The 14,900-nt window shown below is 36.3% G+C and overlaps 1 protein-coding gene across 1 annotated transcript in view; it reads left to right on the forward strand.

The window, feature by feature from the left end:
* The window catches only part of RAD54B (RAD54 homolog B), a 95,610-nt gene extending 80,981 nt beyond the window's left edge, over positions 1 to 14,629 (forward strand). The window contains exons 11-15 of the mRNA XM_029223209.1: positions 2,245 to 2,420; positions 8,980 to 9,241; positions 10,759 to 10,825; positions 11,016 to 11,213; positions 14,412 to 14,629. Of these exons, the coding sequence (XP_029079042.1) occupies positions 2,245 to 2,420; positions 8,980 to 9,241; positions 10,759 to 10,825; positions 11,016 to 11,213; positions 14,412 to 14,629 (921 nt within the window). The remainder of the gene's footprint in view (positions 1 to 2,244; positions 2,421 to 8,979; positions 9,242 to 10,758; positions 10,826 to 11,015; positions 11,214 to 14,411) is intronic.
* The last annotated feature ends 271 nt before the right edge of the window (positions 14,630 to 14,900 follow it).

Consider the following 14,900-nt stretch of genomic DNA (forward strand, 5'->3'; position numbering starts at 1 on the left):
GTGAGGAAACGGACTCAAAGATACCCATAAGTAGTCTTTTCTAGAGGAACTTAATTTTAATGATGCTATGCTTATTATTTAAAAATCTATTATTATTATTATTACTAAATAAATTGTGGACATTTCCCCAAATTAGATGCCTTCTACAAGTATGATTTTTAATGGCTACATAGTTGACCTGACCATTTGGATATTAATGAACATGAGGCAGTTTGGGGTATAGTGAGAGTTTTCTGTTTTGGTGTTGGAACTAGGTATCAGTCCCTACTCTACTACTTGTTTAATTAAAGACAAGTTTAACCATGGCCAGATTGTGTCTGTGAGCCTCAGTTTGTCTTAACTGAAACTCAGAGACAATAATAACTTCCTGATAATGTTATTGTGGCAATTTGATGAATTTTTATTACAACTATAACTGAATATTACAACTCATAACTGAAGAGTATTGGGTTGCAGAGAGTCAGAGAAGAGATTGCCCTGTCTAGTTGATGTGAGGAATCTAACTGGTAAATCTCTGTGATGCACCTCCATGCCTCAGGCTGTCTCAGCATAAAGATATTGTCTGTTAGTTGATTCTTAATTAGGATTTTACATTACAGTCTTCAGGGACGCTTTTAAGACTACATTTGTCCAGCCTAGGCACATATGAGCCGCTTCAGATTCTCTGAGAGTAGGACCCAGTCATGAAGATTTTAAAAAAGCTCTCCCAAGTGATTCTGATTATGTGTTCCTGGCTAAGAACTTGTGCATTAAGATCATTCATCTCCCTTGTAGTTTGATTTAATATTCACCAGACAACTTTCTGCTAATGATTTGCTTCCCCATGCACCTTTCATAGGACAGAATGCATAGACCAGTTGGTTTAAACAGGCAGGTCTCATTTATAGGTCAATAAATTTATATTCTGATTTATTCAGTCTCTTAATTTTGTTAGTATGGCTCATTTCCCTAGAGCTTAAGCATATGCAAGTTTCTGAACATGAAAAGCTGTGGATTAGACCCTGGGTCTGTGGTCCTTTGATAACCTCGCCAAGGTGTAGGCATTTTAGGAAACCTAACCCAAAGCAGCCAGCAACCATCTCTCCTCTCATGTGTATCCCAGTTATGTAAATATCTTAGGGTTCCAAGTATTTTTAATCAAGTGACTTTACCCAAATATTGCTATGTTTTGGGAATAAGCCAGATTAAAATTAGTACTTTGTGCCCAGCATTTTATACTACTTGATTCACTGCCCTTAAGATGTTTCTAGTATTGTTAAAGGATTACAACACACATTAAAAAATTAGGGAATTGTTAAAAAAAAAGTATATAGTTAATTGAATAATTAAATAAATTCGAAGTTGAAATGTACTGTGTAACCATAAAGGTTAAAAGTCAATGCCCCCCAAAAGGGGGCATGTGAGTAATCAGGTGGAATTTGCATTGGGCCCTCAAGTATTTATAGGATTGGGATAATTGGGCAAAAAAAAGATGGCGCATTCCAGGCAGGGGTAGTAGGTTGAACAAAGTTTCAAGAACAATGATAAATCTGGTAAATGTGGGAGAGAGTGACGAGAACTGCCAATCCCAGAAATTTTATCTAAAAAAGTGATGCAGTCATTAACAAATGTAATCTCCAGTATGTGTTCACATGTCAGGCAGTTTCAGGGGGAATTTCAGAGGTGGTGATAATCTCTTTGGAATAAAATTATATAAAAACTATTGGTAAAATAAACAAAATATTATAAATAACAATACATTTCTCTGTTAACTTCTTGGCAGAGTTGTTCCTTCTTGTAGAAGAAATTGATAAGATTGAGTGGACTGTCGTGCTTGATCTTGAGTATCACCTGGGAGGTGCTGTGTGAGCCTGCAAACTGGGAGAGAAAAGTACTAGCAGGGAGGGAAGGAGGGAAGAAGAGAGAAAAAGGTAGCAATGATGAGAAGTCTCAGGGTTTTGGAGAGGACAGATTTCCTAGAACTGTTTGCCCTCTATTTTCCTCCTGTTTATTTCTCTGCTACCCACTTCCCCATCGGCAATGATACTGCGCTTGTGGGGTTCAGGGAACAGGCATTTGGAGACAGCATTAGAACTGCTCTGTAATCAAAAATGACCAAATTGTGACCTATGAAGATTAACATAGCAATTAGATTGGGCTTTTCAGGTAGCTATTAATCTTCAGTTTTTTCCACATAATTTTAGCATTTTTTCCCTTCCGATTAAAAAAATATGAACCAGTGTTGACAGTCATCCTTTTGAACAGGAAAAAGAATGCAGCTCAACTTGGGATGAGAATGAAGAAAGGAATCTATATGAAGGCTTGATAAATGTGTTTCCCGCTGATTACAACCCACTCATGTTTACTGAAGAAGAGTCAGGAAAACTACAGGTGCTTTCAAAGCTCTTAGCTGTTATCCACGAACTTTGTCCTGATGAAAAGTAAGAAGTCAATTTAATAAACCACTTGTAAGTGCTTATGGAATTTCAGCTTAGACTCTGTCCTTATTCCCTCCCCTCACTGCCTCTTTTTGAAAAGAAAACATTAAAAATAAGTTGTTTTCTTCTTTGGGGGCATGGTTAGCTCCCAGTCTTTTGTAAACTTATCATTAACAGTGTGTCTGTAAGCTTTTATTTAAGAAAAACTAAATGTAAATACATATATTTTAAAAACCCTAGAGACGTCTTTTGATATTATAACACCTAACTCGTTTCTTTATCACTTTCAGAATCCTTTGTTCTTTTTCTGTTCTGAAACGTTGATACTCCTGAGGGCTTTGTCTTCAGCCTCCTTCTCACTCTAAACACCCTTCCTGGTTTAGCTCTAATCCTCGTAGTTTCAGCTGTCATCCACATGGTGTTGATTCAAAATCTGTATCTCTAGTCCAAGCCTCTCTTCTAGTGTCCACATCCTTCTTTCTATTTAATGGACATCTAAATCTGTCTGGACCTCAACTTCTCGTGTACTAAACCAGCTTTATCATTTTGCCATTGCAAGACTGATCCTTTTTGATTATTCCTTGGCCTGATGAATGGTACCATAATGCAAGCAAAAAACACTCGTCATTCTAGACTTTTCTCCTTCACTTTCCCGGTGTCATCAGTCACTATATTGATTTTATTTAATTTCAGGAATCCGTTTCCTTTCAGGTACCAAGATTTTTTTTTTAGTAACTATTTTAAATTTTATTTAAAAAATTTAATTTTTAAATTTTTTCAAATTTATTTTTTATTGACATAGAGTTGAATTATAATGTTGTGTTAATTACTGCTGTACAGCACCAAGATATTTGTTTTGATTCTTGTAATTACTGATTGGCTTGTGGTGGTCTCTTATAAATTATGTCCCTCTTACTTTCAATCCCACTGCATATCAATATTGCCCTAAATTATATTAAATACAAATGTGAACATGTTACTCCTTTTCTCAAAAATCATTCAAAGATTCCTAGTTGCCTTCCAGAAATTTCTAAACTATAGCACATTGAGCAAGACTCTTCATGACCTGGGTGGTGCCTCCTTTTCCAGCCTCATACCTCTTGACTCCTTCACACTTATCATGTGGTCCAATCATACCAGACTATTTGCAAAACCGGCAATTTGCTCTACTTCTCACCTCTGTTCTTACCTGTTTCAGGTTCCTATGCCTGGTGTACCTCCACTTCTCATTCTTCTGACCAACTTTCTCTTCTTTAAGACTCAGCTCGGATGCTTTCTCCTCTTAGAAGCCACTGGCCTCATAGTGAGTTAGATGCCCCTCTTCTGTACTCCCTTAGCATCCTGTACCTCCCTCTAATGGAGCTCTTCTCACGTTATATTGTAATCATTAGTTCTCTTCTGTGTCAGCACCTATAGTGCAGGGACTATGTCTTAATTATTCTTGTAGGAGGTATTCAAACTGTTTTTGAATTAAGGCAAAAATACAGAGAAAAAAATTGCAAAATAATAATTATATTTAATTGTCAAGGAATCTACTTAACCTCTTTGGAGCATTAATAGTATCATTTGACTTGTGAAAATTTTTAGATTTATTTTTCATAATGAAGTGACTAAAATAAGGAAACTTTCTATGAACTCTTTAATACAGTTTGATTAAAATGTTTTATTAGATAATATTTTATATATACAAGAGTGTGTAACGTATGTATATATATATGCAGATTGTGACCCAGTTTGAACTTAGAGTATAAACTTTTAGTTAGACTTTTATTTGCATCTTGTCTTCACTGGATTCTGTTTTTCCCTTTTTTCTGAACATGGGATAGGTGGTTATTGTTGGACAAGGAATATGAGTGAACAGAATTTTAGAGGAAATGAGAAGAGATCAAGTGTGACTGTAGGTTTGAGAATTTATCCTTGAAGATGTTCTAGAGGAAAGTTCCCCTCTTGTGGTGGGAAGGAAGGAACGAGGAAGAAAAATATAATTTGGGGGTAGGGCTTGGGTTGGAGTCATTTTGACTGCTTGTGTATCCTAAGAAAACTGAATCCTGCCTTGTCCGATGAAAGAAGAAATAGCACTTCCATCAGTGGCACAGACTGTTCTGGTGCTTCACATTATCTGAAGAGATGGACCTTTCTTTTTAAATTGTGGTAAAATACACATAACATGAATTTACTACCTTAGTTATTTCTAAGTGTATTGTTCATTAGTGTTAGGTATACGCTCACTGTTGTGCAACCAATCTCCAGTACTCTTTTCATCTTGCAAAACTGAGCTATACCCATTAAACAACAACTCCCCATTCCTGCTTTTTCTCTACTTTCTGTCTCCATGAATCTGACTACTGTAGGTACCTTATATAAGTGAAATCATATGATGTTTTGTCTTTTGATGACTAGCTTATTCTACTTAGCATAGTGTCCTCAGAGTTCATTGATGTTGTAGCATGTCAGAATTTCTTTCCTTTTTAAGGCTGAGTAATGTTCCACTGCATATATATAACATTTTGTTTACCCATTCATCTGTCGATGGATAGTTGGGTTGCTTCTGCCTTTTGACGATTATGAATAATGTTGCTGTGAACATGGGTGTACCAACACCTTTTTGAGACCCTGTTTTCAGTTCCTTTGAATATATGTCCAGAAGTAGGATTGTTGGATCATATGATAATTCTCTCTTTAATTTTTTGAGGAACCTCCATAATCTTTTTCGTAGCGGCCACACCATTTTACATTCTTACTAACAGTGGACAAAGGTTCCAACTTCTCAACAACCTCGCCAGCTTTGCTATTTTCTGGTCTGTTTTGTTTTGTTTTTGACAGTAGCCATCCTAACGGGTGTGAGATGATATCTCATTGTGGTTTTGATTTGCATTTCCCTAGTAATTAGTAATGTTGGGCATCTTTTGATGTACTTGTTGACTATTTGTATATTTTCTTTCAAAGACGTCTGTTCAAGTCCTTTGCCCATTTTTTTAAATTGGGTTGTTTTTTTTTATTGTTGTCGTTATTGAATTGTAGCCCCCTCCCCCCTTTTTTTTAATGGCCAGTTGGGTATAGAGGCCAGGTTTTCCACATCTGAGCTGCCTATGCACAAACATCTCCTAAACCTTTAAAATATGTAGCTAGAAGTTGCTCACAGTGTTTGACTTCAGGGATAGTATTACTGTCTACACCTGATCTACTGTGTTATTGTTAACTAGAACTGGATAGTTCTATTTTTGGTCTACAGGCAGAACTCTTCTGCAGTGCTTTTGTGCATATTGAGATGAATTAGAATTGGGTGGAGGCATATCTGAGAACTCCTGGCTTGTCTGGCTGGTGGCCCTTTTATGGAATTTTTTTAAAGAATACTTCAAAATTTAAAAAGTTCCTCTTCCCTCCTGGTTGTTGCATTCACGCACTAGGCTTCATGGCTTGGAGAGTAGAGTTCATGCCGAATTCCACCCCCCTGCATCTCTTGGTTGGACAGTCTTGTGCTGGGTGCAGCTTGCACTGTACCTGACATGGCAGCCTTGCCTACAGATTTCAACTGCTTTCAGGGACAGTATAGTGACCATAAAAATAATAGCCTTGTTTGAAAGTGGTATGTATGTGTGGCAGGGCTCTAGACCTCTGGAAGGGGATTGTCCAAGGTTCTTTACCAAGATAGTCACCTATCCCATCAATCTACATCTAGCCTTGTAAGAACTTGTTGGGGGAAAATATTCTAAAGCCAGATTTCCTCCAGTCCAGTAAAGTTGTATCAGCAAAACTATGTTTAGATAATGTTATTCATCCCCGTAATAGTATAGAAAAGGAAGGGAAAAATGACTGAATTATTATATAGGAATTTTGACAGATTGCATAAATGGTCTTAAGTTCTCCCTCCCTATATCCACGTTCCTTTGCTGGGTAACTTTGGGTGATCTACCATTCTGATCTAACTTTGCTGGTCTAACTTGGCTGATCTACCATCAGCCACGTGATTTGAACTGGTCCATGAGGTGCTGGCAAACATGGCAGAAGAAGAGGCTTGAAAAGATCTTGTGCAGTGGGGCTTGTCCTCCTTTGTGCTTCCTGGAAACTTTTTGTCACCATGTGAATAAGCCTGGGCTAGCCTGCTAGAGGGTAAGAGACCTGAGAAACTCAGATGAGGCTTCCCAGCCGAGGCCCCTCACCAGTCAGCCAGTTCCCAGTCTACTTGGCAGCTGACTGCAGATGCTTGAGTCAGCACAGCCACGACCAGCAGAGGAACCTCTTAGCTGAGCCCAGCCCAAATTGCCAACCTACGGAATTGTGAGCTAAATATAAAATAAATGGTTGCTGTTTTAAGCCACTGAGTTTTGGTTTGGTTTGTTATGTAGCCAAAGGTAACTGATACAGGAATACAAATATACATGATCTTTACCTTGTTAGCATAGATAATTAAGATAATCCTAACTGTTAAACATTTGCTTTATTTTAAAAATTTCTAGTGCTAATAATTATCCCACTAGTTATAAAACTTGTAGGAAACATTCTTGATCTGTTTTTTATTTTTTGCTTAATTTATCAAACTTTAGCTATTAGATAAATTCTGGTTTTACTTTTTAGCATATTTTATTGTTTAAAATTTTTATTTTATCAAAATGTTAAAAGGGCTTATCATTAAAAAAGGCAGGAGTTCATAGTTCCATCTCTCCCCCTTTGCATCCTGTTTCTCAGAGTCAAGCACCAGCTCCCATTGTATGTTGCCAGACCATGTACTTATACGGCTATTTCTTGTCTTTTCCATATTTTCTTCATGAAAAACTCTAGCAATTTTTCTTCATTCTTTATACATTGAGTTATAGTCTTTTTTTAATATGATAATGCTTTTTGATAGTTTCCCATGGCTTTTATTTTATTTTATTTAGTTTTTGGTGGCACGCAGAACTTTCCTGACCAGCGATTGAACCCTTGCCCCCTGCAGAGGAAGCACAGAGTCTTAAACACTGGACCACTAGGGAAGTCCTGAGTTATAATCTTGATGTGCCTTAATATGGATCATGTTTTCATTTATTGAACTGAAAACTCTATAGTAAGTCGTTTTAATCTGAAGATCCCATGTCTGGGAAGCAGCCTCTTTCACAAAACAATTTTCTTTTGTTTTATTTGGAATTTCTGTCAGTCATATATTGAACCTCATGGATTGATTCTATAATTCTTTTTTCTTTCCTCTCCTGTTGGTCATCACTTTTCCTTTTTAATCTATTTCCGGGAAGATTCTCTTTCTTTCTTCTAAATCTCCTATTAAATTTTTATTTGGGCTGTCATTTTAAATTTCCAAGATAATTTTCTTATTCTTGATTGTTCTTTTTTATTGCCACCTCTTCTTGTGAATGCTATCTCTTATATGAGGGTATTAATTATTTCCTTAAAATTGTCTTCTGTTTCCTCCATTGCTCTGTTTTATTCATGTTTCTTTTTTTCTGTTTATTTGTTTTGGTTTCTATTTTTTGTGTTGGAGGCTGGCTTCAAGTAGCTGGTGGCCCTTGGTGTCCATTTATATTTAAGAGTAAGGCAGTAAAACACTAACTGAATGCTCTGTGTGCATGGGCAGGGCTTGTGGACTGCTGACCTGCGTTAGGTAACAGATAGCGAGCTGGCTTTTTTACTTGGGGATTCCCTATCTGTGGACCTTTTCTCTGGGGTCATTCAAATGAGTCATTCCAGAGGTGAATCTTCCAATAATATCTTTCTTGGGGTGTGGAATGTGAGAGGAATGCTTTGCTGCTGGTGTTCTGGGAGTTGGCAGAAAAGGGGGACTGGAATCTTACCATCCATTTTGCAGACCTTCATTTTGGTTTGTCACTATATCCCTGCCTTCTAGAGTTCCCTGGTCTAAGTTTCTTTGGTTTAATTTCTCCAGAGAATAAACATTCCAGTTGAGAAAGAAAAGCCAACTTAGTTACATGGGATGAGGGCCTGAGTTCTACTTACCAGTGCTCTTGTAATAGCTCCAGTCTAAACTCCTTTCTTCTGAGCTGGCTTTACGAGATTATATGGTGTGAATGAACTTGTACCTGTTTCTTATTGGAATCTCTCTCTTTGGGCACTTAAGTTTCACTTTCTTTGTACTCCTAAGCAGGTCACCATTCCGCTATTCTCTGTTTTCATATATAAATGTCTCCTGTTTCATTAAAGACAGAGTTTGTCTTTCTGTTTCTTATTCTCCTGCTGTTCTTAGGGTGACTTAAGAGAGGTAAAGAAAGCAGAAAGTTCTTTACTCCACTATCTTGATGCTGGAAGCCTCTTAGATATTGACTTTTTTTTTTGGCCACGTGGCTTGTGGGAATCCCAGCTCCCCAACCAGGGATTGAACCTGTGCCCTCAGCAGTGAGAGTGTAGAGTCCTAACCACTGGGTGGCCAGGGAATTCCCTCTTAGATACTGATTTTAAAATTGAATTTGAAGGAGAATCTGTGTTTTAATTGTACAAGGTCATTGTTGGATGTTCTATAAATATCAGTGATAGTATTATTGTGGTATTTTCCTTCAATTAAAAAAATCTAATATTGCTTTTAAATTGTGTATAAAGATTCTTTCTTTTTGATTGACAGGGTGGTGTTGGTATCCAACTATACACAAACCTTGAATATTTTACAAGAAGTATGCAAGCGTCATGGATATGCTTATACAAGACTTGATGGACAAACACAGATCTCTCAAAGGCAACAAATTGTTGATGGCTTTAATAGTCAATACTCTTCTGATTTTATTTTTTTGTTAAGTTCAAAAGCTGGTGGTGTGGGACTTAACCTTATTGGAGGATCTCACTTAATTCTCTATGACATTGATTGGAATCCAGCCACTGATATCCAGGTAGGACTGTTTATGTATTAAACAAACATTATAGAATGCCTTTGGGGGATACAGGGTCTGCTGGGGATATGAGGAGGATGATGTATAATAACTGCTGCATATTGAACCCTTATGTTGTATCGGGCACTCTGCTAAGTGCTTTACATCTGTTTAATCTTCACAATAATCCTACAAGTGTGGATATCCTAAGCCCTGTTTTACAGATGAAGTTATGGAAGTTTGCTCTCAGTCACATAGCTTATAAGAGGCAGAGCCAGGATTCACACCCAAACCTGTTATGTCTCCAGGCTCTAATATACTGTGTAGTTGGGCCTTCAGGATCCTCATGACCATCAGGGGAAGACAATAAAGTGTTACAGGTGCTATGATCAGTGTTTGTGCAGGGTATGGTAAAGATATAAAATAAGCTTATTTAGGGAAATATTTCAGAAGCAGCCTTTGGTTTTCTTCAGAATACAGTCCATTTTCATGTATTTTGAGATTTCTACCTATGGATTTGCACCTCATATGGTATCTGTGTTAGGAGACCTGGAGACAACCCTCGGGTTCAATGATTCACTAGAAGGACTCACAGAATCAAGAAAAACAGCTATATTCATAGTTAAGTTTTATTACAGTGAAAGAATACAGACTAAAATCGACACAGGTAGAAGGTGCATAGGGTAGAGTCCAGGAGAGACCAGGCACAAGCTTCCAGTTGTCCTTTTCCACTAGACTTGTATGGAACAACACTTAATTTTCCCAACATTAGTGAGTGACAACACATGGAATATTGTCAACCAGAGAAGTTCACTTGAGCCTTGGTGTCCAGAGTTTTTGTTGGAGGTCAGTCATGTAGGCATGGATACCTGTGTGACTGACCTTAGTTGCTCAGTCTTCAGTCCCTGCAGAGGTCAACTGGCCCAAGTCCCCACCTAAATCACACTGTTAGCATAAACTACTTGGTGTGGCCCAAGGTCCCTAGTAAACTAAGATGCTCTTATAGGGCAGGATACTCCAGGGCTTCCAGGAGCTGGTTGAAGGCCCGACTTTTCTTTGGAATGTGCAAGGTTTGAACATCAACCTTTTACTGTACAGTATCAGTGATAAATCCTAACACCACAGAGATCTACGTAGAGCCTGAGCTGATTGCAGGTATCCTAGGGATTCCTTAGGGGTGAATCATTAGCCTCTTAGACTGAGAATAAGCCCTCCATGCTATGCTATACTTGATTCTTTGCATTCTTACTGTCCAAACTCGCTGTCCCATTTTTTGATGGAGATAGACCCTCTCACTGTTGCATGGCGCCCTGTAATTATTTTATAGTACCACAGTGAGTGTTCATTCATCCCTTTCCTTATCCCAGGAAAAAAATTTGAAGTGGAGAATGCTTAGGTATGCCTGGGCTTTGTTTTTTGAAGCTATAAGTGAAATCTAGAATTCCTAATCTTAATTGTATTAATGCAAGTTGCTTATGTGGCAAGGGTTATCATTAGTTTCTACTTGTACTCTCAGAAGTCTCATTAATTTTCTATAGGCAATGTCTAGAGTGTGGAGAGATGGTCAGAAACATCCTGTACATATTTACAGACTCCTAACCACAGGTAATAACCCTTCAGTGTGACAAAAATGTATTCCCTTTGAATAATTAAAGATTCTTTTTGTTGTTAATCTGTGCTTCAGTATCAGGAATACTGTTATTTTGTTAGCTAGTATACTAAGAAACATGCTTTACCCTACAAAAATAACAGATGTAAAGATCTGAAGGAAATCTAATGAATGTTTTCTCTTCAGGTACGATAGAAGAAAAGATCTATCAAAGGCAGATCAGTAAGCAAGGTCTTTCTGGGGCAGTTGTAGACCTAACCAAGACATGTGATCATATTCAGTTTTCAGTAGAAGAACTTAAAAATTTGTTCACATTACATGAAAGTTCACATTGTGTTACTCATGACCTGCTTGACTGTGAATGTACAGGAGAAAATCATACAGGTTAGTTGTATTTTAATTGTTACGATGATGAAGTTAATTGGTCTCCCCTTAGTAGTTGAAAATATTTAAATACAGAATAACTAAAATATTTACCCCTTGCATATGTTAGTTTTCTTTTCTCCTCAGGTCACAGGGCAGCTGCCACATGGGTATTTGAGAAAATTTTAGTTAGAACCTTATTAGTTCTCTCAATTTAGCTTCTTATTTACGAATCAGTTGTGAAAAATTTGGCCTATTGGTAAAATCTTTCAAATCCTGATAATAATGACTTCAGAATTAGGGAAATGTTTTTAATCCTTATTTCTGTTTCACAAAAAACATAACACTTGACAGAATAATCCTACTGTCTAGGATTTTGTGTAGAACTTTTATTTTTAAAAAGTTTATTTTGTGTAGAACTTATTCCTAATGAGGTCATATTTTCTGGGGCAGTAAGCATGAGCTGCCATACTTCTCAGTGCTTCATGCACTGCTCGTGCTGCTTAAATGAGGCTGAAAGCGTCAACCCTCCAGAATTAATACCATTCAAATAGGTACTGGATCAGGAGTAGCACTTGAGCAACCAATGTCCAGTAGTTGGAAATCACTTGATAAATTGTGTTGAGATGGGTTTAAGAAGTAAAACTGTATAAGACTAACATGGAAGAATTTACATTGTATATAATCCACACTGATCTTCTCTATAGTATGATTTTTCCATCTTAGTAGTTTCTTCTCTTATTATTTCTCTTTTCCCCTGTATTTATCTAAATTTTTTTTTTCTTACTTTCTAAAGCTGAATCCTTAGCTTAATGGCTTTCAGTCCTCTTTTCTGAAATGGGAATTTAAGGCTGTAAATTTTCCTCTAAGCTGAATCTCATAATTTTGATATGCAGTCTTTTTATTATTCAGTTCTAAATATTTTTTTTCCATTATAATTTATTCTTTGGCTCAGAGGTGTTTAAAAGTATGTTTTATGATGTATTTTAGTTTTTGTTATTGAATTTTAGCTACTGCACTGTAGTCACAAATATGGTCTGCATGATATTGATTCTTTGGAAACTATAGAGACTTGGTGTGTGGCCTGGTGTGTTTACTTTGTAAATATTTTTGTACATGAAAAGAATGTGTATTCTCTTAATTACTTAGTTTAGAGTTCGCCATATTAGTCAAATTTTCCGTTACCGAATTAGTTTTTTCTTATTTTACAGATTTAAAAATTTACTAATTTAACTGAAAAATTGATAATATATTTACCTGTCTCAACTATTTAAAAATATAAAATGTATATGGTGAAAACTCTTCCTCCCATAATGCCGTCATCTGCCTAGTTTCTAGTCCTGCTACCCTATGCAAAACCAGTATTATTAGTTTTATGTGTATCCTTCTAGATATATTTTTATGCATATGCAAGGAACTCTTGCCCAGTTTTTCCCCCAATAAAGGGTAGTGTAATATGTGTATAGTTCTGTACCTGTTTCATTGAATAGTATCTTGAGATCTCCTGTATCATTAAAGAGTTTCCTCATTCTTTTTTTCTCTCAGCTATATAATCCTCCCTTGTATGAATAGACCATAATTTATTCATCTGACCTTACAGCTGTATAATTAGGTTCTTTCCAGTCAGTATATATCTTTATTCGTACATCTTTTTCTATATCTTCAAATATCTCTATAAGGTAAATTATCAGTGTTGCTGTGTCAGAGAATATGTGCATTTGTAATTCTGATAGATCTTGCTAAGGTGCCCTCCACTGGGGGTTGTATCATTTATACCCCACCAACAATATACTATTTCCCCACAGCTTTACCAGTTTAGGATTATCAATTGTTTGGATTTTTGCCAATCTGATAGTAAAAGACATGGTATATTGGTCTAGTTTTAATTTAATTTAACTTTATTATGAGTGAAGTTGGGTATATTTTCCTATGGTTAAGAGCTGTATTTCCTTTATGTGAACCACCTGCTCATATCATTTGCCCATTTTTCTATTAATGACCTAATTCTGTGTTAGGCATATCTGTTATTGAAAGAGATATGTTAAAATCTTACAGTATGACAGTGGATTTGTCAGTTTCTTGTTATTCTGTCAATTTTTGCTTTATATATCTTGTATCTTCTTTGTAAAAATTTTTTCATTATTATTTATTTATTTTATTATTATGTAGTGATTGCTTTATCTCTGATGTCTTTTGCTTTCATTTTGTCTTTAGTTAACATATTACACTGACTTTTTAAAATTTTTATTGGAGTATAGTGGATTTACGATGTGTTAGTTTCAGGTGTACAGCAAATACACTGACTTTCTTATTGTTAGTATTTGTCTGGTATATCTTTTTCTGTTCTTTTATCTTGAATCTTTCTGTGTCCTTATGTTTTAGGTCTCTTTCATGTAAATAATATGAGGCTGGATTTTCTATTTTATCCAGTCTGATGTTCTCTTTTTTAAAGATTTAATTTTATTTATTTTTGGCTGCATTGGGTCTTCGTTGATGCACGCGGGCTTTCTCTAGTTGCGGCGAGCAGGGGCTACTCTTTGTTGCAGTGCGTGGGCTTCTCATTGCGGTGGCTTCTCTTGTTGCGGAGCACGGGCTCTAGGCACATGGGCTTCAGTAGTTGTGGCACGAGGGCTCAGTAGTTGTGGCTCACGGGCTCTATAGTGCAGCCTCAGTAGTTGTGGCACATGGGCTTAGTTGCTCTGCGGCATGTGGGATCTTCCTGGACCAGGGCTCGAACCCACGTCCCCTGCATTGGCAGGCGGACTCTTAACCACTACGCCACCAGGGAAGCCCTTGCTACAGAATATTAATGAGTTTGATTATGGAGTGTTAACCCACATTGTTACAGTTATGTTCTGAATTTGGAAACATATCTGGCTCCACAGGCTTTTAGGTGAGAAACTGTGGACCTGTAATACATCTCTTTGGATGATTAATTTGTTTAATGTGTATTTCTCCTGCTAGACCATAAAGTCCTTGAAAACAGAGACCATGTCTATTTTTGTTCACCATTTTGGCCCCCATTGCTCAAATCAGCACATTGTAAACAATTTATAAATATTTGTAGAAGGAATGAATTAATTGAATTTGCTTATTTTAACATAAACCATGGTGATCAAATGTAACAAATCATATAAACTCATTATATATTTAAAAAGTATTGTATGTAATAGGATATTGATTGGCCTAAGGATTTCCTCATTGTTTTACTTATTTCAGGTGATTCATTGGAAAAACTCCCTGTCTTTAGAAATTGTCAGCTTGGTACACATCAACAGAAGTCTGACTCCCTGAAACCTGTCTCCATGTCACAGCTGAAGCAATGGAAACATTTTTCTGGAGATCATTTAAATCTTACAGATCCTTTTCTTGAAAGAATAAGAGAAAATGTGTCATTCTTTTTTCAGAATATAACCAATCAAACTACTGCTATATAACCCCCTTTAAAAAATTAATCTAGTAAGTAAATGTAATTTTGGAAAACAAATAGAATTATTTTAATTATAATAATATATTTTATTGCAAAATGTATTATAGTTTTGATACAATAATCAAAACTGAGTTGTTTAATTTTTTGTATATATTCTTAAATATTGAAACATTAAAGACATACTTGTATCATCCTATAATTGTTTATTAATAATTCCGTAATTCATGCAGTTTCATTAAGGAATTTCTAAGGAATTTTCATAAGGAATATTAAAAGGT

This window comes from Monodon monoceros, unplaced genomic scaffold, assembly GCF_005190385.1.
Source record: "Monodon monoceros isolate NGI ecotype Baffin Bay Population unplaced genomic scaffold, NGI_Narwhal_1 Super_Scaffold_14, whole genome shotgun sequence".
NCBI classification, from domain to species: Eukaryota; Metazoa; Chordata; class Mammalia; order Artiodactyla; family Monodontidae; genus Monodon; species Monodon monoceros.